Source organism: Tasmannia lanceolata, unplaced genomic scaffold, assembly GCF_043159265.1.
Source record: "Tasmannia lanceolata isolate RefF3 unplaced genomic scaffold, GAP_Taslan_0.1 ptg000004l, whole genome shotgun sequence".
In the NCBI taxonomy this organism is placed as follows: Eukaryota; Viridiplantae; Streptophyta; class Magnoliopsida; order Canellales; family Winteraceae; genus Tasmannia; species Tasmannia lanceolata.
This window is the reverse complement of record NW_027518681.1, coordinates 12965472-12989811: the sequence shown is the minus strand read 5'-3', so window position 1 is coordinate 12989811 and position 24340 is coordinate 12965472. Positions and strand designations below refer to the sequence as shown.

General features: G+C 41.5%; 1 protein-coding gene and 1 non-coding gene across 2 annotated transcripts; one reads left to right on the top strand and one right to left on the bottom strand.

The window, feature by feature from the left end:
* Nucleotides 1-1703: 1703 nt before the first annotated feature.
* Nucleotides 1704-6787, top strand: GGPS1 (geranylgeranyl pyrophosphate synthase 1). The gene is made up of 2 exons (XM_077377131.1): nucleotides 1704-3273; nucleotides 6495-6787. Exon 1 carries the CDS (start codon nucleotides 2127-2129, stop codon nucleotides 3258-3260), a length of 1134 nt encoding a protein of 377 aa, XP_077233246.1. The 5' UTR covers nucleotides 1704-2126; the 3' UTR covers nucleotides 3261-3273; nucleotides 6495-6787.
* A 2271-nt stretch (nucleotides 6788-9058) lies between these two features.
* LOC143876314 (small nucleolar RNA snoR83) lies at nucleotides 9059-9186 on the bottom strand. Its single transcript, XR_013250370.1, has one exon. It is a non-coding gene; the product is annotated as a small nucleolar RNA snoR83 (small nucleolar RNA).
* Between the last annotated feature and the right edge of the window lie 15154 nt (nucleotides 9187-24340).

Genomic DNA, 24340 nt, shown 5'->3' with positions numbered 1-24340 from the left:
ACATCTAAACTATATATAAAGCCAAACTCCTCTCCTATATACTTTTTAGGGGGTGGGGCTTCTCATTTTTTCCATTTTCTAAGTTGGAATGGACCGACCGACATTCTCAAGCCTATTAAAATTTTAAGATCTAATCTTATATTTTATGTATAATCTATCTTATGCTATATATAAATTCATGCCTCTCTTACGTTTCTTTTTCTTGTGCGTGTTGGGGGGCTGGGGTTCCTCATTTTATAAATTGGTGGGATGGACCGACCAAGCCTCTTAAAATCGTAAGAACCAATATTTCTATACTCCATATAATCTATCTGTATTAGGAATTTGATAGGGAATTTCACGTCTGACTTTTGCATGAGAAAACAACCACCTCAGATGAACTAAATAAATAAGACAAAATCTGCTGAAAATTCAGGCCGTGTGGCTGTCCTCTCATGCAACACTGAGCCGCGAAATGACTTCCTGTGAAATTCCCTAGCAAATCCCATATTCTATTATATATAAAGGAAGGCCGAAGGCCCTTCCTTTTTAGGTGTCGAATTACAATCTATTTCTTAAGTTTGAGGTTGACTGTGAACCCCTCTCAACCCCTAATGCTCTGTTTGGATGCCGGGTTTTTTTTTTTACCTGGGATTTATGTGGGTAAAGGTAGGAGACAAAAGAGGGGACAAACATTAATTAGAGAAAGATATTATGATGAGTGGAGAGAGAGGGTAGAGAGAGAAAGAGAGAACATCATTTTCAAGAGAAGATTTTGCTGATGTCAGTAAGAAAAAGCTGATGTGACCACTAAAACTTTACCCACATAAATCCTGGGAACAAAAAAAACCTAGCATCCAAACAGAGCATAAGAAAAGTATAAAGCCGTACTGCACCCATTGTCATATGCCCTTTTTGCCGGTGTTCAAGACAGCTGATCTTGTAGAAAGACCATGCCGCGACCCATACGATCTGGGTCCCATCCCGAATTGACATTGCATGCGTATGATAAACTTTACTCGGTGAAACCCAAAACTAGGCAAATGGATCAAGGTCCCAGAATCATTCATCCGATCAAGGAATTCTTTAGCTAAACTTATGGATAAAGGCCCTAATAATTATGATGTATTAGCATTAATTAAACATGACACTCAGTGCTTATGTCCCTGTAAGAGTGATCTATAGTACCCAAGGGCTGGACTTACGGGTCAAGGGCCTAAGAGGCTAAGAGGCTCTTGATGATAGTTAGGTACTTAGGTTCATATCTCCATCAAACAAAGTTCACTAATTTAACAACTAGGACCAACCAATTTGGCGTCATTTTTTACCTTGGCATATTTGGAATAGGCCCACTACATGAACGGTTCACTGTGTGAAAAGTGCATGAGAAGCTTGACCTAGGTAAGGTTCGAAAAAGAGTTTCCACCGTGGGGATAACTTAACTGGTCGGTCGACCGGAAATAGAGTGGGACCACATTGTTTGGTTGATCCAAACAATTCATTGGTTGGGCCTTGGCATAGATAGGGGTGTGCCCAAAAAATCTTCTCAATAAGATGATCTTAACCCTACCATCTATCGAGTTTTAAAATTGACAGCCCAGTAGAGGCCCTTAACAATTGGTTGGACAATTTGGATTATGTCGCATTCATCTCAACCATACAAAAACTTTGTTCTTTGAACTGGTTGAGTCGGCCGATTTCTCTTGAGCGAGACAAGGAGTCATTTTCCTTGCTCTTTCCATTTCCAACTAGGAAAATTATTTGTTCCAACAAAGCAGACCATGTGATTCAGGCCATCTTCCAAAATCCTATCTTTTGGATGGCTTTCTAGATTCTTCAATCTTTGTATCTTGAGTGGGTGCTGCTCTTTTTCTGATAGAAATTTCCATCTTTGTATAATTAGTGGGTTATGGTGTTAATGGCCGGTATCTCTCTCTCCTCTCACCTATAACTCTCTCTTTGTAAACGTGTCCTTTCATGAGCCAAAAAAGCCTGGAAATCTTATACAACTGTTGGGGTTTCTATCTTTGCTGCAAAAAATCCGAAAAGATGCTTTGCATGGGGATAAATGCTCGAATTTGCCCCTATTTCTAACCCTAATTGTTCCTCCACACTGCTTTCTCATTCAAAGCAAATCCTGCGAAAAAATGGGTTCTTTTGGGAATTTGGGTTCTTGGGTTTTGATTCCTCAAACATGCTCTAAGTTGAACTTTTCAACTGGATCAGAGCTTGGCAAATGTTTGATGTTCAACCCAGTAAGAACCAGAGTCTCAAAACCCCTATCCCCTTTTTGTCTTTCAACTTCAAAAACCTCTGTTTTTGCAACCCATCTTGCGAAAGTAGAACAAGATGAGAATAACCCCGAAGCCCAAGAGACCCAAAACTCCAATTCAGGATTTGATTTCAAGAGTTACATGATTGAGAAGGCTAATTCTGTGAATCAAGCCCTTGACAAGGCTGTAATTGTGAGGGAGCCTGAGAAAATCCACGAGGCGATGCGTTACTCACTCCTCGCCGGAGGCAAACGAGTCCGGCCGGTGCTCTGCATTGCAGCTTGCGAGCTCGTGGGCGGGTCTGAAATTACGGCCATGCCCTCTTCCTGTGCTGTGGAAATGATCCACACCATGTCTTTGATCCATGATGACCTCCCTTGTATGGACAATGATGATCTTAGAAGAGGAAAACCCACAAATCATAAGGTTTTCGGCGAGGAAGTGGCAGTCTTGGCAGGGGATGCCCTGCTCGCATTCGCATTCGAGCACATGGCCACTGCAACTCAGGTAATCTCGCCGAATAAAATTGTTCGCGCAATCGGTGAGCTTGCGAAGGCAATTGGGTCAGAAGGACTAGTCGCTGGTCAAGTGGTTGATATCAGTTCGGCGGGATTGAAGGATGTTGGATTGGACCAGCTTGAATTCATCCATGTTCATAAGACTTCAGCCTTGTTGGAAGGCGCGGTTGTGATAGGGGCTATATTGGGAGGTGGTTCAGATGAAGAAGTTGAGAAATTGAGAAAATTCGCGAGGTGTATTGGGTTGCTCTTTCAAGTTGTGGATGATATCCTTGATGTTACAAAGTCCTCACAAGAATTAGGGAAGACTGCGGGGAAGGATTTGGTTGCGGATAAGGTTACTTATCCGAAATTGTTGGGTCTTGAAAAATCTAGGGAGTTTGCTGAGCAGCTGAACAAGGAAGCTAAAGATCAGCTCTTGGATTTTGATCCTGAGAAGGCAGCACCCTTGATTTCTGTTGCAAATTATATTGCTTACAGGCAGAACTAACACTGGCTTGGAGGTTTGCGATTTGAATGCTTGTTTATTAGAAAGGAAATGGTTTATGTGAAGTTTCTTTTAGTGTTTATGATATCCAAAGCTTAAAGTGTTACTTAAGAACTGCAATTGAATTAAGAGAAGTTATTACCAAATTCAGCAAGATTCAATGCAATATTTCCTGTTTTATTTACCCTAGATTTAGCGTTATCTATTGAAAACTGTATGCAGGTAAACTGTATGCATGAGCTTGGAGACTTCTAATTATATTTGCTTGCATTTCTATGAGATGGTTACAGGTTTTATAGGCCAGGACTCCTTTTTTATATTGCAGTTTATGCATGTTGAGATCTTCAATTAAGCAAGGGTTACTGTTAGATGTTTCGATATACGTTGGCAATTAGACTTCAACGTCCTAATCTATCATTCTCATTGCCATTTTGAGTTTTTGTTTAGATGCAAAAATGTGTATTCAATATTGAGTCAAGCCTGTTTCTGATGACCCTGAAAGTAGCAAGTGATAGTATTATCTCATCTGGCATATAGTATTTGAAATCTGATCTGCCTTCTTGGTGAATTCCTGGGCTTCTCTGGGAAACATACTCGTTTCTCAATAATGCTCTTCGGCTGGTTAGTTTTGTGTTCGCCTTGCTATGCTTTAATTTATAGCTTGCTTCCCTTTTTACCTTGTAGGAATGATTGATAACACATGCTAAGTTTGCATACTTTCAGGGGAATATATGCCATTTGAAATAGGCACCTTGCCTAGATAACAGGCGACCTGTTTGTTTGTGCTTTAGGATGTCCATTTCAAACTGTTTATGTCAATTGCAATTGAGTTGTTTTGCGATTGGTCCTAGCATTCCTCATACTCAACTAGTGATTATGGGCATCAGTGTTGGACACAGTGACCTTTTAAAACCCAGCATGGAAGCACCATTTCTGCAGTTACATTAGAATGTAAAAGGATATCTATTATATATTTATATAGTTCTAGTTCACAAAAGTGCAAGGCAGAGATGTCTGGAATAGTTGGAATAAAGTACAGCTATATAAATGGTGTACGTACATGCATGCATGCATGCATTACATACATGGGTACACACACATACATACAATCAAAGATAGAAAAAGGAAAATATGTTTGGCTAGAAATGTGTTAGCTTGGAAGTAAATGGACTCAGAAATTGAGAAAAAAATTCTTGCAGTGCACAATTTCAAGGTACTGAAGGAAAGTTGATGTCATTTGAAGTCAAAATCAATAAGCAGAGTTAATAATTCAAAGAATTTCTTGAGCAAGAAATTTCCAGTGGTTGCTACATAAACATTTACCTTTAGATAGCAACCAGAAAATCATCCAATTTGACCAAACTAGTCGCACCGATGTCTTTTGAAGTGTATGAACAGGCATGCTATCATTTCTTCTTGGTGGAGTTGGTCGCTGCTAAGTGACAGGGACCCAGAGAATATCAGTTGGTAGAGTAACTTCCGTCAGCTCAAATGCCCAGTATGATATGATGAAGAAGAAACTACCGGGAGGTTTTTTTCGCTGTAAGTGATAAGGGCCAAGACAATATATCGGTGGGCAGAGTAAGTTTCATTTGCTCAAATGGCCTATGTAATATGAAGAACAAGAAACTACAGGAAAGCTTAGCACTCTCAAGCTTCTCATGTCATTGAAATCATAGAGCCTTTTCACCTACTTGGAACCGCCCTTGTTATCTACTTAGAATCGTAGCACTCAAGCCTCTCATCGCTGCAAGAATGTTCAGACTGTTAGAAACAAGAAATACAAATCTCCGTTGACATATTATTATTTCACAAGACCAATTCCCTTGGTTGGATTAATCCTCCGCTGAATTCAGTTGTGGATCCAAATTCACTGAGTAAATGATGCCGAAGAGCATCATGTTGATTTCAGTTCTTTTGCATTTTTCAAATCATTGAGATTGTTGTCAGGTCACATCATACTACCACCAAGATTGCACTGAGGGTTCGATATACGAAGTGTAATGTCATTACCAAGGTTTCAGGTTTCGATTTCGATATGTGTTTTGGTCACAATGGAAATGGAAACATGCCGGTTTCAGGCGGAAATTTTGGTTAAAATCGTATAAGATTATGGAAATGTATGAAAATATATTCAAATGATGAAGATTTAAGATGAAACTTCACAAAGCAATAGAATAAGCACAAATACACACGAAAAAAGTACAACTCTATCACATAAGCAAAAAAATCACTTATAATAGTTTATCTACATTGAACACCTAATGACATGTGATAATTCACTGCATACCCCCATTTCATTATTAATTCATATAAATATTTCTACATAATAAAGACACCATATGGCACATGCAATTCATATACATATAATTATGTAACTACGTAAATTTAGGTTTCACTATTTGTTTCGATTTCGGTTTGTGTTCGGTGAGGATGTAAACAGAAACATTTCAGAACGCTTTTGTCATTTCTCGTGTCAGTTTCAATGGAGATTTAAAACTATGGTTATTACTATATTCAATGAAACTCACACAACACTATCCCCTTGCATGCAAATATGGAGCTCTGACAGTAATAAATGGTCCCACGCAGCTTTGTGCTGGATATTTACATACAAAGGTCATCTAGAATTGGAAGAGTGAGTCATGGTTTTAGAATCCCATTTGGAACCGAGAGGAAGAACAACCACAGTGGTAGTATCTCTAAACATACAAACATGGGAATTGCTTGCCCTACAAAGTCACAGTATCACCAATACAATATAACATTAATTACTGCAAAGAGGGTGTCCTCCCACAACCACAGCCAGAAAAAGAAGAAAAAGTGAGGTAGATTGTATAAAATGGAAAATAAAGTTATAAGATTAGAAAGTGAGTTTTCCTCTTTTTGTTGTTTCATTTCCATGATTTGTTTCTTTCCCTTAGGACGCTAAGAACTGAATTTAATAATGAAATAACATCTGTCGATCCTACTAACTTCAACTATATGACATAATTAGTCATGCATATTATTTATCATTTCAGCTGTATGCTATTCCTTTTCGTCTAGCATAAGTTGGTAGGGAATCAATTGAATGTATTAGAACTCACAATCATGGAACCAAAAGTTTCCTAGGCTAAATGAGTCATGATCTCTCCTGACAAGCTATTTATGTTTCCGCTACTATAGATTTGTATCTCCTCATATGGAAGATATTGATATCTCCATTGTTGTAAATTTAATCCATTTATTTTGCAGGGAGAAAGGTCTCTCATAATGGCCTTGAACCAAGGGAAAGTCAATCTCCTAAGTTGCCCAAGTTGCTTGCAAACAGTCCATTTATGCGAATTTAAGAGATGCATCTCTTATGCAGTCCACACTATGAATAACATAGAAGCATAAAGTTGGGAGTGTCTCTTAAGTAGCCCATTCCCTGGGGTTGTTTAGTGTTTTCTGAATTATTTGTTTTTCAGTTTGGAGGACATTGAGTTTGAGAGTTCCTTTCATCAAGTTGGTTCAAATGAATAAATTAGACTGCGAAGTTTGGGATCTTGGTGGATTCGAATCACCATCCTCTGGAGAAATACTGGGGCAATCCCATTTCTCAGGTGCTCTACTGAATTTGAGCTAAAGACCCCATAGAAAGATTACTCAAGTAGAAACGTGATTTAGACAAAAAAAAAACAAAAAAAACCCCTGATCGAGCATATTAAGAACCACACATTGTACCGAAAATCGTTGATTAGTCTCCTAGCTTATACCATAGCTAATCATAAAACTGAAAGTTGCACTACATCTTCTTTGGACATGAAAATAGAAGAGAAAAAAACATGCATCTAAACCAACAAAAAAATAGCTGATTGAATTGATCAAACTCCAAGATCTAAAGCACAAAGTTATATAGAAAGAAGGAATCATATCAATGGAATGCCTATGGGGGAAAAAATCTGTCCTTATAATATCCTTATCCAAATCTCTCCAGCATCCTAGACCAAACTAGCCTTTTAACATACTACAGAGAGCTTTCTGGAACCTATTAGAACCCCAAAAAATATAAATACAAACAGCATATCCAAACCTGTTGTACAGGTTCTTTAATCAAGAACCACCTTTCAAAACCCGAACACATCAATTCTATTAGTTGCCTGAATTTTAAGAACTTCTATGTGTTTATTTATTCACTTGTTTGCTATTTGGTATAGAAAACATGAAGCCCCTTGTTCACGTCTCCACATTTCTCATACATGTCGACAATAAATCCTTTTCTGTACATCAACTCGCAACTGAACTACAGCCATAACACTGGACCCCACTATCTCTCTTGTGCTAATTTACCAATATCCACCATCCATCTGGTGGACTATCTGATGATCTAGATGTACCGTCTGGTAGGCCCAGCTGTGGATAGGCATAGTTGAACCAATTAAAGAGTTATAAGCCACTTGGAGATGGATTTTTGCCCGTAGAATGTAGATTATCAGAAACTTTTGTGTTGGTCCTTCAATCAAAATGTTAAGATAGTCCAATCAGTGTGATTTGCGTGCCAAGGGCCATCCATCGTGGGGTTGACTAAATGAATGGCCTGGATCATCGTGCGGGCCACAATTGATTCGTTATAAGTCATGCCATCTCAAGTCTCTCCTCCCAATCTTCTTACTCTGGCAATCTGGCATACTTTGATTTGATATACTAATTTTCCGTGGAAAATTTTCATGATTGCCAACACATGGAAGTGGATACATTTTTTTTCCTTGAAAAAGGTAAGAGAGACTCCATCTATATCTGCTTAAAAGCTTAGGATTCCTTGATTGGGCTCCACTTCTATCTTTGTTTACGTGATCAGATCAATCGAATGGCAACACCATCCAAATGACATTGAGAACTGGATTGGATAATCTTAGGTCCCATGTGAGTCATTTTGTGAAGCTCAACAAGATCAACAGTCTCGATCTCTCTATTCCCCCTCAAGATCAGGTTAGGCAACCGTGAAAAATCATTTCATGGAATTTTCATTGTCCCAATAACACTGAAAATATTTTTCATTTCTTAAGTGGGAGTGATGGAGAGGATACAGTGATGGGATGAGAAATCCCTAATAACAGTGAAAATATATTACCCTGCTTCACTATTTGTAGGGATTTCTTATGCTCTCTTCGATCTTTCTTTCTAAGTCTCTTTCAGGCCCATTCCCACCTTCTCTTTTATATTTGTGCCCACTAATATTTCATTACTCATAGAAGAATAATGAACCGAACAAATAGCCTCTTCACAATTTAAGAACTTTCTTCATAGATTGATTTTTCATGGTTGCAACCATGCGCCCTCTCCCACCCTCTGCTGGGTAAGCACTTACCCAACTGTAGGGATAGACCAGATAGGGGGTGAGTGAGGAGAGGGCAAGAAAAGCCTGAAAAACCAGGAAACAGAAAACCCAGGTAAAAATGAGCCTTTTCCTGAGTTTTTAGGCACTACTGACCCTCTAAAGAAATGTAGTGATGTAAACTTGCCTCTAAAGAAATGCAAAATGTTTGAGAAAAAAAAAACCACTGACTTTGAAAAACCCATGATCTAATTGAAAATAAAAAAATTGGCTTATTATACTTCAAACCCATAGCTTACCAATTAATTCATGAAACAAAATCCAATTAGGCAAACAGACCAAGCAAAAGTTTAGAACTAGAAACCCAAAATGAATATTAGGAAGCTAGCAATCCATTGAAGTTGAAAAGAAGAAGAAGTAACCCACAACATTCATAAATAAAAATATATAGCAAAAGAATCAAATCCCAATCCCAAAATCGATAAATACGAAATGGAACAAATAATGTAAGGGAAAGCTACTAGTAAAACACCTTCGGATAAATAAAAAAGGCATTTATCAGCGAAACTTCCTTGATTGCTATTGGCCTCCTATGAATCAGATAAACACTAGAATCAGTTTATCTGGGATTAATGAAGGCACAATTGGTTCATCAATTAAATGAATCAAGCCGATCCGATCACTTCCTCTACCAGCTCACCAAAATTCAGTCCATCAGAATTGCAGTGAGATGGTACAGGAAGAGCAAGGAGAGTTTGAGAAGAAGAAGGAACCCTAACCCTAACCCTGACCCTTGGGTACAAAAGGATAGAAAGTGGTTTTTATAGAAGATACAACAAACCCCAAAAAACCCTAAACCCTTTCAATCGACTTGAGTGAACGGGAAATGCCCCTGGGTCTTACCTAATTTAACACTAATGCCATTCGCAAACGAATTTTATAGACCTTTTTGAAAATACTAGCATCGAGGCATTATCATATTGGTGGGACCCTGCATTTGTAGGCCATGTACCTAGAATCAACCCAATCGGACAATCTTGACCCTTAGATAAGTTAAATGTTTCATTGTGCCTTCTATAAATCCAGTTTACAAATTGCAATTAAAATCAGGCAGTGATAAATCGACCCCTCTCTCTCTAAAACAGAGGAGAGAGAGAGAGAGACATAGGGGGGCGATTTAAGATATATGAGGGTCGATTTATCACTCCCCTTAAGATCTTATATATTAATTTTTACAAATTTGTATTATTCATTTAGTACAAGCTACATACTACTTGTAATGTCTCGTCTCTAAACCCTAAACCATACGCCAAACCCCAGCTTACCTACTGAAAAAAAAACCCATATGATCTCAATGATCAAATCTAAGGCCCACAAGTCTTAATTCTAAGACATGACATATTATAATATCAAATAAGTAAGGGCCATATATCGTTGCGTATTGAGTGAGAATTCTTAAAGGTTATTAGCCAAGAGGGCCCACAAGTCTTAATTCTAACTTGTAGGAAGCCCTGGTGTGAAACAACCATTTACTCCAAAAGCTTAAGACGTGAGAGCACGTGTTACTTGACCATTAATACTTCAACACCCAGAATCGTTAGTCAAGGATTAGATACTGCACAGGCGACACTGTGGATGACTCAATGAAAAGAAAACCCCTTTCCTTGCATAATATTGGATGTGATGTCCTCTCCATGGTTTTAAATTTTGGATTTCGGTGGAGACCAACACCGAAACCACACAAAATTGAAATGGTCATTTATTTTGGCCAAAATTTCGGAATTTCGGTCGAAATTTCGGTTTTTCCGAAATTTGACACAAAAAATCTGTTTTTTTAATATTAATTTAATATTTCACCGAAATTTCGGTAATTTCGGCCGAAATTTAATAATGAATAAAATATTGTTTTTTCATTTTGTACCAGATTTCGACCGAAATTTTGAAATTTAGAAATTTCAAGGTCCGAAACCAAAATTTTAAACCTTGGTCCTCTCTACCGCCTTGGTGTGGTGCCTTGATCAATACAAGGCATAATGCTCCATGATATCTGTGGACCCCGATCCGGGACGGGCGTGAGGGGACGGGCCCCCGCGCGAGTCTCTCTAGATCGTCCACGTGAAGGAGAGCCCCACCAAGGAACTCTCGAAAGAGTGCCCCTCACAGCATGAGCGGCGATGTAAAGTGAGATACCTCTCGATTCGGGGACTAGCCCAGATTCGAGGCGTACCTTAAACAAAGAAGAGTCGCCATCCAAGGAAGTGGGCCCTGGATCCCATGCTGTGCTCTGTTGCAACGGATAACCAGAGATATAAAATAGGGTTCGTGCCTGATGACGAATGGGGAAGGGATTAGGCGCCCCCAATTCGCCCAAGTGCTAGCACCTGGTCTCTTATGCCATTTATTATTAATTTTGAAGAGTTTTGGGCGAAAATCATGCGAAATGAGAACGAATATCTCCGAGATAACGTCTAGCTAATCATGCATGTCTCGGAGATGAATAAGAAGCACACACAAAAGAAATGAAAGATATGTCGCCTAAGAATAGCTAGGTTATGAGTGCCATGCCTAATTGGTGTCTAAGTTCTGGTGGACAAGCACATGCATGTTACAGCTAAAGGTATAGGATCTGTACATAAAAATAAGAAAACACAGCAAAACACACAACACAACACGACTCGACACACGACCCGACACGACAAACCCTAGACTCTAATGCAATACTTGACTCGGACCAGGATGACCATCCATCCTAGCTGCACTACGTATCCCGGCCTCGGGAAGAATCAGAGCCAACGTAGTTCGGTGTCCTATGCTAAACTACAATGCCTAAACCTCTAGGACCGCTATCCTAGACTCGATCAACTAGACTCGACTAGTTTTTAAAGCTTTTTGTGCGATTGCTTAAATTCAAGTGGATTGTAATTTTTAGGACTCTATATGCCCTAACTAATGCAAGTTGATTAGCCTTAGGCTAATGCAGGTGGGCCCTACATCCTATGTGTACCTAGGCTGTGCATTCTAAGGAAAACCATGGGTTGACTATATGCTTCCTAGTCTAGCCATCGATTCGACTAAATGTCTAACCGATCGACTTGAGGCCTCCTAACTCTAGGGACACTCACACGACAGGACACACCATATCAATACAAATCAGGACCGACTCCTAACTCTAAAACACCCTAAATATCTAGGACAGACTCCTAACTCTAGGGGAAGATCTTTTTGAAAAGATTTTGAAGTTTTTTGTATTTTTTTGGAATATTTGAAATGTTTATTTTTAAAGGTTTGGCTGGACCTGGGATGTGGACCCCAAGCTGCACTACGTACCCTGTTGAAAGGGATCAAGCCAACGTAGTTCGGACTGAATTCCTAACTACTCTGCACATGACTCAAGATTTTTTGAAATTTTGATTTTTAAAATGTTTTTGGATTTTGAATTGTTTTTGAGATGTTTTTGAATTTTCAAGTGTTTTTTGGAATGTTTTTGTTGTTTTTTTGACACCAGAGAATAAAATCCTATCATCATAAGGGTAGGGAGACTTCTGGAATCCCGCAAAGGTTGGACATCATCCTATACTTTGCGGGGGAACGAACAGGAAAATAACTCGGCAAGGGTTGGACAGCATCCTATACCTTGCAGGAGCGGGTAAAGATCACGACTTGATGAGAGGATGGACAGAATCCTAACCCCTATGATGATAGGAAAAACTCCTGGACTGACTGAAGGACTGACTCCTGTGCTGAAGACTGTTATAATTACTATTTATAATTACTATACAAGATTACTATTCAAAAATACTATTCATAATTACTATTTATAGGTACTATTCAAAACTACTATTCATAATTATTATTTATAAGTACTATTCAAAACTACTATTCATAATTACTATTTATAAGTACTATTCAAAACTACTATTCATAGTAGGACTCGTTGATGTGGGACCCGCTGTTGTGGGACCCGCTGCGGGACCCGCTGATGTGGGACCCGCTGTTGTGGGACCCGCTGCGGGACCCGCTGATGTGGGACCCGCTGTGGGACCCACTGATATGGGACCCGCTGTAGGACCTACTGATGTGGGACCCGCTGTGGGACCCGTGTAGTGCAAAGAATGAATAATTAAAAAAAAAAATGAACTTACGCCACAAGAGATCCAGGAAGGTGTTGACAGAGTCGTGCTTGTGTGGGGCCCGCTGATGTGGGGCCCGCTGGAGGTGGGGTGGAGGAGATGTGGATGCCGGTGGAGCTCCAGTGGTTGGTTGGGAGGATGCCGGAGAAGGTGGTGGTGATCGGTGGATGGCTGGTCGGAGATGGGTTTGGCCTCGCCGGATTCCGGCTGGATTGCCGGAGGAGAAGACTCTCTCTCTCTCTCTCTCTCTCTCTCTCTCTCTCTCTACAGATCTCTCCTCCCTCTCTCTCTCTCTCCCCTCTGCAGATCTCTCCCTCTCCCCTCTGGTTTTTCCTTCTTTTCTTTTTTTCTCTGGCTTCTCCTTCTTTTTTCTTTCTCTGGTTTCTCCTTCTTTTTTTTTTCTTTTTTTTGTTTCTCCTTCTTTTCTTTTTTTTGGTTTTTTTCTTTCTGGTTTTTTTCTTCTCCAGTTCCCTCCCCTGGATTTTTCTCTCCTCTGGTCTTTTCTCTCTGCGAGAGAGAAGAAGACTGGGGAGGCTCTCATGACTCATCATGAGAGAGGATGATGGGTTTTTTTTTGTCCCCCTCTTGTCCCCCCCCCCATTTCCCATTTTTTTGCAAAATAATAAATAAAAAAAAATAAAAAATAATTTTCAAATGGCATTGGATGCCATGCGAAAACCAAAACCACTCATTACGCCCACTTTAAAAACGAAGAAAATGATGACCGTCCTTATTCTCTCTTTGACCACATAAGCGGGTCCCACAACAGCAGGCCCCACACAAGCGGGCCCCACGCAAGCGGGCCCCACATCAGCGGGCCCCACATCAGCAGGTCCCACACAAACGGGCCCCACAAAAGCGGGCCCCACAAAAGCGGGTCCCACACAGGCGGGTCCCACACAAGCGGGCCCCACATTCTCTTTTGCTCGGATTAATTTCATTCATTTTCCGTCTGACCTCGGGATTTTATTCGAATATGCGGGTTTAGGGCCTTGTCAAAATGGGGTGTCTACAGATGCCCCTCTTTGGCAGAGTGTGCTTGTCGCGCGAATGTCAAAGCTGAACAGACAACACATTTTGACTGGCCCAAAATTTATTTTACAAAGATTGAACTCGTGGAGGGAACAGATGTCTCAGGGGTCTCACTCGAATTGGAGGGAAGGGATGCCTCAGGGGTTTTGAATGAAAAGGATTTTGATTATTGGCTTGATGCTCTCAAAGATGCTCTCAGAGAGACTTTCGTTTTAAAATTTCACATTCAACATGACTTAATATTAATTTGGTGAAATGCTGGACACATAACTCAGCATTCAAAACATATTGGTGAGATAGCCTCCCACCAGAGAAATAACTCGAGTAACACATCGGTCACACTCGAGTAACACATCGGTCACACAGGTATTCCTGACTCCGCACTTGGGTGACGGCACACTGTGGAACGACGGACCATGACTTGACAACAAAATAACTAGAGAGAGTTGTTGTCCAGCTTTTCACCAAATTAGACAAGGAAGAACAACAGTTGAATGAAAATTTTGATCAGGGGTCCATGGTAATAATCCATGAAGAGCCTTGCAGAAAACGAGGGTCCACGGTGGTGAACCGTGAAGAGCCAAGCAAACGGGAATCGAGGGTCCATGGTAGTAAGCCACGAAGAGCCTCGCGGAACGAAATTTATTTATATTTTTTTATTTTTAGGAAACTAGAAATCGAGGGTCCACGGCAACAAACCGCGAAGAGCCAAGCCATAATCCGGGGTCCGTGGTAATAAGCCACGAAGAACCTTGCAAGAAAGATATTGAGTGATTAATGGATTAGAAAAACTGAGAATCAAGGGTTCATAGCCATAAGCTATGAAGAGCCAAGAAGTAATCGAGGGTCCACGGTGACCAGCCGTGAAGAGCCACGCAATGAATCTAGGGTCCATGGCAAGAAACCATGAAGAGCCCAGCAGAAAGGAATTTAGGGTCCACGGCAATACTCCGTGAAGAGCCAAACATTGAATTTGGGGTCCATGACAATAAGCCATGAAGAGCCCAACATGCAGAAACAAATGATATGTAAAAGATATGAATGGAATGACTATGAATAGTGGGTCCATGATATTTCTGGAAGGACATATCACGAAGAGCCAATCGGGGAGCATGGGTCCATAGTATACCTGAATGGTAGACCATGAAGAGCCAAGAAGTAATCGAGGGTCCACGGCAACAAACCGTGAAGAGCCACGCAATGAATCTAAGGTCCATGGCAAGAAACCATGAAGAGCCCAGCAGAAAGGAATCAAGGGTCCACGGCAATACTCCGTGAAGAGCCAAACATTGAATTTGGGGTCCATGACAATAAGCCATGAAGAGCCCAACATGCAGAAACAAATGACATGTAAAAGATATGAATGGAATGACTATGAATAGTGGGTCCATGATATTTCTGGAAGGACATATCACGAAGAGCCAATCGGGGAGCATGGGTCCATAGTATACCTGAATGGTAGACCATGAAGAGCCAAGAAGTAATCGAGGGTCCACGGCAACAAACCGTGAAGAGCCACGCAATGAATCTAAGGTCCATGGCAAGAAACCATGAAGAGCCCAGCAGAAAGGAATCAAGGGTCCACGGCAATACTCCGTGAAGAGCCAAACATTGAATTTGGGGTCCATGACAATAAGCGGATTAGAAAAACTGAGAATCAAGGGTTCATAGCCATAAGCTATGAAGAGCCAAGAAGTAATCGAGGGTCCACGGTGACCAGCCGTGAAGAGCCACGCAATGAATCTAGGGTCCATGGCAAGAAACCATGAAGAGCCCAGCAGAAAGGAATTTAGGGTCCACGGCAATACTCCGTGAAGAGCCACGCAATGAATCTAGGGTCCATGGCAAGAAACCATGAAGAGCCCAGCAGAAAGGAATTTAGGGTCCACGGCAATACTCCGTGAAGAGCCAAACATTGAATTTGGGGTCCATGACAATAAGCCATGAAGAGCCCAACATGCAGAAACAAATGATATGTAAAAGATATGAATGGAATGACTATGAATAGTGGGTCCATGATATTTCTGGAAGGACATATCACGAAGAGCCAATCGGGGAGCATGGGTCCATAGTATACCTGAATGGTAGACCATGAAGAGCCAAGAAGTAATCGAGGGTCCACGGCAACAAACCGTGAAGAGCCACGCAATGAATCTAAGGTCCATGGCAAGAAACCATGAAGAGCCCAGCAGAAAGGAATCAAGGGTCCACGGCAATACTCCGTGAAGAGCCAAACATTGAATTTGGGGTCCATGACAATAAGCCATGAAGAGCCCAACATGCAGAAACAAATGACATGTAAAAGATATGAATGGAATGACTATGAATAGTGGGTCCATGATATTTCTGGAAGGACATATCACGAAGAGCCAATCGGGGAGCATGGGTCCATGATGTGCCTGCCTGACAAACCACGAAGAGTCTTGGAAGGACAGTGATATTGCTGAGAATTGATTGATTTCGAATGATGATTTTTTTTTTTTAGACTGATTGCCTCTTGCCGAGGAAATTGGGAGTATGAGTTCCTTGCTGAGAATTGGACTCAGATAACTTGCAGGGATTTGGATATTGACCATTTTTTCTGATTTTGCCGGGGATTGAAGGCTGCGCGAGCAAATTCTAGACTCCGCTTGGGAAACTGATTTTCTTGGAGAATTGACTCTTCTGAAGAGTGGAATCAACTGAGGAGTTTAGAGGTTTGGCTTGAGATGTGCTCGTACCCCTCTTATCTTAACTTGCTAGAGGCCTTATTACTGATTGCCTTTGTGTGCTTGACATCTTTTATGACGCGAGTCATAAAAGATGCCCCTAGTATATTGTGTTTCCATGACAGGAGTTTTAAGGAGGCAGGACAATGATGGTTGAAGAAAAGATGCTTCGTTTCATGAAGGCTTGAGGTTGCACAGTTTTTTTTTGTATGGAGAGAGTAGGACAATCACCATGATGGCTGGGTCTGAGAATCCCTTTTTTTGCATTGCTCACTTTTGGAGGTTTAAGGTCTTTGGTAGGTTTGAACAAGATGTCTCTCGCCCTTTCTGATACCTAAACCAGGATTTACTCTGAATTTTCTTTGCATTTTGGAGGACACGCTCCCATTCTTCCAGCACCCGACAGTTTGGACTTTGCAAGGAGAGGGAACACAAATATGGAGGAACAGATTTCCAAGGACTCAATCAAAGAAGACTCTTTTTGCTTTAAGGACTCGACTCGCTTTCGACTCACTCTTGGATCTGATGTGTTATTTTTCAAGGGTATGGCTTAGCCACTCTTAGAGTATTTCGAAGACCATGTCAAGAGGCACTACTCTCCTCTTTCGGTGTTTCCGTCATGGTTATTATCCCTTTCGGATTGCTCGGTTTCAATGCCCCTAGTTTAGAGGAATGTTAAAGTAATCTTGCTGGCACTACTTGGACTCCGAGATTTTGCCCTGGTTGAAGACTGTTTCTCCATCTTGATGATTCGCTTTTTCGTTGGAAGTCATTGCCATTGACCAGATTGCCTTGTCAGGTTTTCAATCTGGCGGACCGCTTGCCCTAACTTTTGCCTGGTTCGCCCTTTCGGGTTTTCAATCCAGCGGGCTCGATACCCTAACTTTTGCCTAAGCTGAATTTTCAGTTGTCAACTTAGCGGGTAAATGACCCTAAATTTTGCCTAGACCGCCCTCCCGGGTTTTCAACCTAGCGGGTCTTCAAACTCCATCATTTTTTCTTCTTGACTTTGAACCTCTGCTTGTTCACCAGAAGGACTTTCTAGGCGGGCTTGGGTTCAAAAGGGTTAGATATCGGAAGTTCAAACGATTTGGATCGAATCTGGTCTTGCCAGACTACCTACGTACCCCAAAAATGGAGGATCAGATCCGCGTAGTTCGCTTTGGGTTTAACAAAGAATGGTTTAGCTTTTTAGCTTCAAAAGTTTGAAAAGGGGATGATTTAGTTTTTATCCCCAAGGATTTGACCGAACCTGAATTGATCAAGTTGCCTACGTACCCCCGAAGAGTTGGGGATCAGGTCCGCGTAGTTCGGGTCGAAATGCCCCTGGTTTGCGGGTGTTTGAAAAGAATGTTTGATTTTGTTGAGGCTCGAAGGTGTTCGCAAAAGGATTTTTTTTTTGAACTTGGGATTTTTGGCGTTTAAGGCTCAGGCGTCCAAGGATGACCTTCTGATGTTTTGGCATACAAGCTTCTTGAATGGCTAAGGTTCAATGGCTTTGAACTTTTTTTTTTTTTTTAGGAGTCTGGCGGCATTTCCTGGCAAGACTTCATCTGCACTGTGCAAGCTAGACTGATTGAATTCCCACTTTGTCTTTAGGATCTTGCACTGATATTCGGGATTCTACGACTCTGGGTCTTCTCTGAATGCTGAAGATTTTGAAATTTTCAATCTACTTATCGACTCCGCTTCCTGCGATTTTAACTTTCTTGAGAAGTTGACGCGGGGCATGCTCCCTTCTCCTTTCTTCTCTGGATTCTATTTTTTCTTTGTTCATTCCGATTTTTTTTTTTTGGATGTGGGGAATGCCCCTACGCCTTGAATGCTTTAACTTGAAATTCCATCGCAATGTATAGCCCAAGTATTCTTTTTGGGGTTCATGCTCTATGCTCATGACTTTGTTGTCCGAAAGTCTTCTCTCAATTTTTCATTCACTGCATTTGATGTTGGGTATCCTTCATTCAAAATTTTTGCTCTTTCGACCTGATGTCTGAAGCTGAGGGTGACTCACGTTGAACAGTGCCAAGGCACGCTTCTGATTTATCCTCATAGGACCAAGCAACACTTCCTTGAACCCTCTAAATAGGTTTATCGACTCTTTGTGCTCTTCGGGAGATTTTGCTAATCCTTATTTCCCGAGTTTCGGATTTCGATAACACTATCCACGGTATCGATTTCATCTTCAAGTGGCTTTGCTCAACACTCTTCCTCTCGTTTGATCATCTTTCAAATCTCGAGGAGAATTTCATCGGCATCCTCGTCCGAGGAGGGTGTCTTAATTTGTTTATTAACATTAGATCCAAGAGTGAACATTTGCAAGAATATTGACGACACTGGAATCAAATGTTCATTGCATTGAATGTTTGAAGTACATACAATGATTTTTGACGCGCCACGATAGGCTCTCCATCAAATTCAACAAAAATTGGACATTGGCTCAGAATGAGAGAGACCAATAAACACAACATACTTAGAATTGATATTGACATGGTTAGACTTACCAACTTTGACAGGAGGGTTGGTATACACACTTCAAAACAAATTTCAAAGATGAGACACTTCATCGGAGGCAACGGATTGGCGCTGAAAGTTCAAGGACAACGTGCCTTCATTAATGGCGATAATGATTGGAAAGAGTAATCCTAGAGTTAGAATCTCAGAAGGGAGGGCCTCTTTGGTTTCTGTTGACCCAGCTCAAATTGTTCTTTAGCACCTGACAATGGCAAGGCTTTCTTTGGTATGATATTTTCAAGAAGTTCAAGCTCTGACATTTTTCTTTTCCCTTCCCAATCATTTTTCAGGCCAGAAGTGGTACAGGTAAAGGTGGTGAGATCTATGAAGGGTTGAAAGGGTAGAGTGGTTCCCATGGTGGGTGTAGGAGGTGCAACACGGTTATGTGCAGGGTTCTCAGAAGCATTTGAGTTCAAGAAGAATGAGGGGATCCCTGTCTATCAGGTCATGGATGTCATCACCATCTCTCTTATTTCTCTCAAGACGAGACTTTCAGCATACTTAGCCATCTGGGCAATGTGAGAGGAAAAAGGTATAGTGGGCTAGACCAAGCGAGTTTAGAGATGAAAGCTTTTTTGGGGTTGATGGTAGACGAGTGACTAAGACTCCTGTCATGGACACCATAAACACTAGGCTCAATGAGAATTAATCGCATGACAATGTAATGCGCAAGTTGAGACAAAAGGTAGCGCCAACACATCCTTCCCTTGGATCAAAATCCGACAGCTTAATGGTTGTACATGAAGATGTGGTACGACAAGTACATGGTTTGTCAACAAGCCTAAAAGGATGATGACCACACTCAAGGTATTTAGAGAAAATTCGGCAGCATAACGGCTATACCAGGAGATGTGGTAAGGTAAGCACATGGTTTGTCAATGAACCCAAAAGGATAATGATTACGCTCAAGGGTTCTAAAAAAAAATTGGCAGCATGACGGCTATACTAGGAGGGTCTCAGCAACTAAACATGAAGAGTATGCCGTCATGGTCAAGATAAAGCAGGGTTCTCAGCAAGAACACACACTCCGATAATGATAATGGCAAGATAGACTCACAATCGACATGTGGAACACGGTCTGATCAGGATCAATCAAATGATCAAGCTCACGGAAGACAGATCATGACTAAAAGAGCCAAGAATCTGATGATAATCCACAGAATGGATAGATGGGGAAAAATTGATTAGATTAGAAGGAAACCTAACTAAGAAGCAAGCCCTAATCTAATAATAAATATATACATATATATATATATATACATCCTAACCAGGGGCACCAACCCTAGTCTAACTAGCGGAGTCAAGGAAGTCTCGACTCAAGACAGACTGATGAGTGTACTAGGACCGCTGTAGCCATGTCAAAATGAACTACCCTAGTCTACAAAGGGGACAAAGCTCCTAACTCTAGGCTCCACACGTGTGAGCAACACATGTTCGTCCTATATGAGTACATATATATAGTGTCCTAGCAAGGGTTCCCTAATTTTGGTTCTAAAGGGAGCAACTAATATATATACATAATATAATGAAATGAAAGTAGGGCCCAGGCATTTCTGCAGGGTACTATGCCTATGACCATACCCTTGATGTATAACGCCAGCACACCCAGCATTATACAGAGTATGTTCATTGCTCATCGGCTGCTGTAGAACACCAGCACACCCAGTGTCTACGGCTGCAGCTCCGGCGCATAGCTAGGAAATAGATACAACGGCTCCCATCTGGTGCGCGTCATATCTATTCCCTGAGGCCAATAAGGAAAATAATGAAAGAAATAAAGAATATGACAATGCATGATGTGCAGTGTGTGAATCCCTTGTTTTATTTACGCACCTACTTGGTGCCCCTGGATTTCTAACGATAAAGTTCTCATTTAACTTGGTTTTGACCCAAATTTCTTCAAAATTAATAAAATGGCATTTTTACAGAGTTAGGCAATGTTTCAAAATTTTCCCCAGCAGAGTCGCCAGCCTGTGGACCCCGATCCGGGACGGGCGTGAGGGGACGGGCCCCCGCGCGAGTCTCTCTAGATCGTCCACGTGAAGGAGAGCCCCACCAAGGAACTCTCGAAAGAGTGCCCCTCACAGCATGAGCGGCGATGTAAAGTGAGATACCTCTCGATTCGGGGACTAGCCCAGATTCGAGGCGTACCTTAAACAAAGAAGAGTCGCCATCCAAGGAAGTGGGCCCTGGATCCCATGCTGTGCTCTGTTGCAACGGATAACCAGAGATATAAAATAGGGTTCGTGCCTGATGACGAATGGGGAAGGGATTAGGCGCCCCCAATTCGCCCAAGTGCTAGCACCTGGTCTCTTATGCCATTTATTATTAATTTTGAAGAGTTTTGGGCGAAAATCATGCGAAATGAGAACGAATATCTCCGAGATAACGTCTAGCTAATCATGCATGTCTCGGAGATGAATAAGAAGCACACACAAAAGAAATGAAAGATATGTCGCCTAAGAATAGCTAGGTTATGAGTGCCATGCCTAATTGGTGTCTAAGTTCTGGTGGACAAGCACATGCATGTTACAGCTAAAGGTATAGGATCTGTACATAAAAATAAGAAAACACAGCAAAACACACAACACAACACGACTCGACACACGACCCGACACGACAAACCCTAGACTCTAATGCAATACTTGACTCGGACCAGGATGACCATCCATCCTAGCTGCACTACGTATCCCGGCCTCGGGAAGAATCAGAGCCAACGTAGTTCGGTGTCCTATGCTAAACTACAATGCCTAAACCTCTAGGACCGCTATCCTAGACTCGATCAACTAGACTCGACTAGTTTTTAAAGCTTTTTGTGCGATTGCTTAAATTCAAGTGGATTGTAATTTTTAGGACTCTATATGCCCTAACTAATGCAAGTTGATTAGCCTTAGGCTAATGCAGGTGGGCCCTACATCCTATGTGTACCTAGGCTGTGCATTCTAAGGAAAACCATGGGTTGACTATATGCTTCCTAGTCTAGCCATCGATTCGACTAAATGTCTAACCGATCGACTTGAGGCCTCCTAACTCTAGGGACACTCACACGACAGGACACACCATATCAATACAAATCAGGACCGACTCCTAACTCTAAAACACCCTAAATATCTAGGACAGACTCCTAACTCTAGGGGAAGATCTTTTTGAAAAGATTTTGAAGTTTTTTGTATTTTTTTGGAATATTTGAAATGTTTATTTTTAAAGGTTTGGCTGGACCTGGGATGTGGACCCCAAGCTGCACTACGTACCCTGTTGAAAGGGATCAAGCCAACGTAGTTCGGACTGAATTCCTAACTACTCTGCACATGACTCAAGATTTTTTGAAATTTTGATTTTTAAAATGTTTTTGGATTTTGAATTGTTTTTGAGATGTTTTTGAATTTTCAAGTGTTTTTTGGAATGTTTTTGTTGTTTTTTTGACACCAGAGAATAAAATCCTATCATCATAAGGGTAGGGAGACTTCTGGAATCCCGCAAAGGTTGGACATCATCCTATACTTTGCGGGGGAACGAACAGGAAAATAACTCGGCAAGGGTTGGACAGCATCCTATACCTTGCAGGAGCGGGTAAAGATCACGACTTGATGAGAGGATGGACAGAATCCTAACCCCTATGATGATAGGAAAAACTCCTGGACTGACTGAAGGACTGACTCCTGTGCTGAAGACTGTTATAATTACTATTTATAATTACTATACAAGATTACTATTCAAAAATACTATTCATAATTACTATTTATAGGTACTATTCAAAACTACTATTCATAATTATTATTTATAAGTACTATTCAAAACTACTATTCATAATTACTATTTATAAGTACTATTCAAAACTACTATTCATAGTAGGACTCGTTGATGTGGGACCCGCTGTTGTGGGACCCGCTGCGGGACCCGCTGATGTGGGACCCGCTGTTGTGGGACCCGCTGCGGGACCCGCTGATGTGGGACCCGCTGTGGGACCCACTGATATGGGACCCGCTGTAGGACCTACTGATGTGGGACCCGCTGTGGGACCCGTGTAGTGCAAAGAATGAATAATTAAAAAAAAAATGAACTTACGCCACAAGAGATCCAGGAAGGTGTTGACAGAGTCGTGCTTGTGTGGGGCCCGCTGATGTGGGGCCCGCTGGAGGTGGGGTGGAGGAGATGTGGATGCCGGTGGAGCTCCAGTGGTTGGTTGGGAGGATGCCGGAGAAGGTGGTGGTGATCGGTGGATGGCTGGTCGGAGATGGGTTTGGCCTCGCCGGATTCCGGCTGGATTGCCGGAGGAGAAGACTCTCTCTCTCTCTCTCTCTCTCTCTCTCTCTCTCTCTCTACAGATCTCTCCTCCCTCTCTCTCTCTCTCCCCTCTGCAGATCTCTCCCTCTCCCCTCTGGTTTTTCCTTCTTTTCTTTTTTTCTCTGGCTTCTCCTTCTTTTTTCTTTCTCTGGTTTCTCCTTCTTTTTTTTTTCTTTTTTTTGTTTCTCCTTCTTTTCTTTTTTTTGGTTTTTTTCTTTCTGGTTTTTTTCTTCTCCAGTTCCCTCCCCTGGATTTTTCTCTCCTCTGGTCTTTTCTCTCTGCGAGAGAGAAGAAGACTGGGGAGGCTCTCATGACTCATCATGAGAGAGGATGATGGGTTTTTTTTTGTCCCCCTCTTGTCCCCCCCCCCCATTTCCCATTTTTTTGCAAAATAATAAATAAAAAAAAATAAAAAATAATTTTCAAATGGCATTGGATGCCATGCGAAAACCAAAACCACTCATTACGCCCACTTTAAAAACGAAGAAAATGATGACCGTCCTTATTCTCTCTTTGACCACATAAGCGGGTCCCACAACAGCAGGCCCCACACAAGCGGGCCCCACGCAAGCGGGTCCCACATCAGCGGGCCCCACATCAGCAGGTCCCACACAAACGGGCCCCACAAAAGCGGGCCCCACAAAAGCGGGTCCCACACAGGCGGGTCCCACACAAGCGGGCCCCACATTCTCTTTTGCTCGGATTAATTTCATTCATTTTCCGTCTGACCTCGGGATTTTATTCGAATATGCGGGTTTAGGGCCTTGTCAAAATGGGGTGTCTACAATATCTTAGTATGATGGCCCAATAACTTCTATCGTATCTGTCTAAAGGTATTTTTCATGCTTTCCTCTTATTATCTTCTTTTATAAACTTGAATTATTCTATTTTTTTTTAATTATAAACTTTTTAAAGTTCCAATGTGAAATTATTTTGGACTTCTATCATGTTAAAAGGTTCTAATGCTTCAACTCTATCATAATTCCGACAGTCATATTTGATTAATTTATGAATAATGATACCGAGACCAAGTTGGGAGCCTAGAGTGGAACCAAATACAAATAGCCTCTTAACACATTAGCAATCTTTCCCTTGAATTTTGGCTTTTTTCTCCTTAAA

Bases quoted from the DNA above. Each gene is read 5' to 3' on its own strand.
- GGPS1 (XM_077377131.1), top strand. From the start codon at position 2,127: ATGGGTTCTTTTGGGAATTTGGGTTCTTGGGTTTTGATTCCTCAAACA.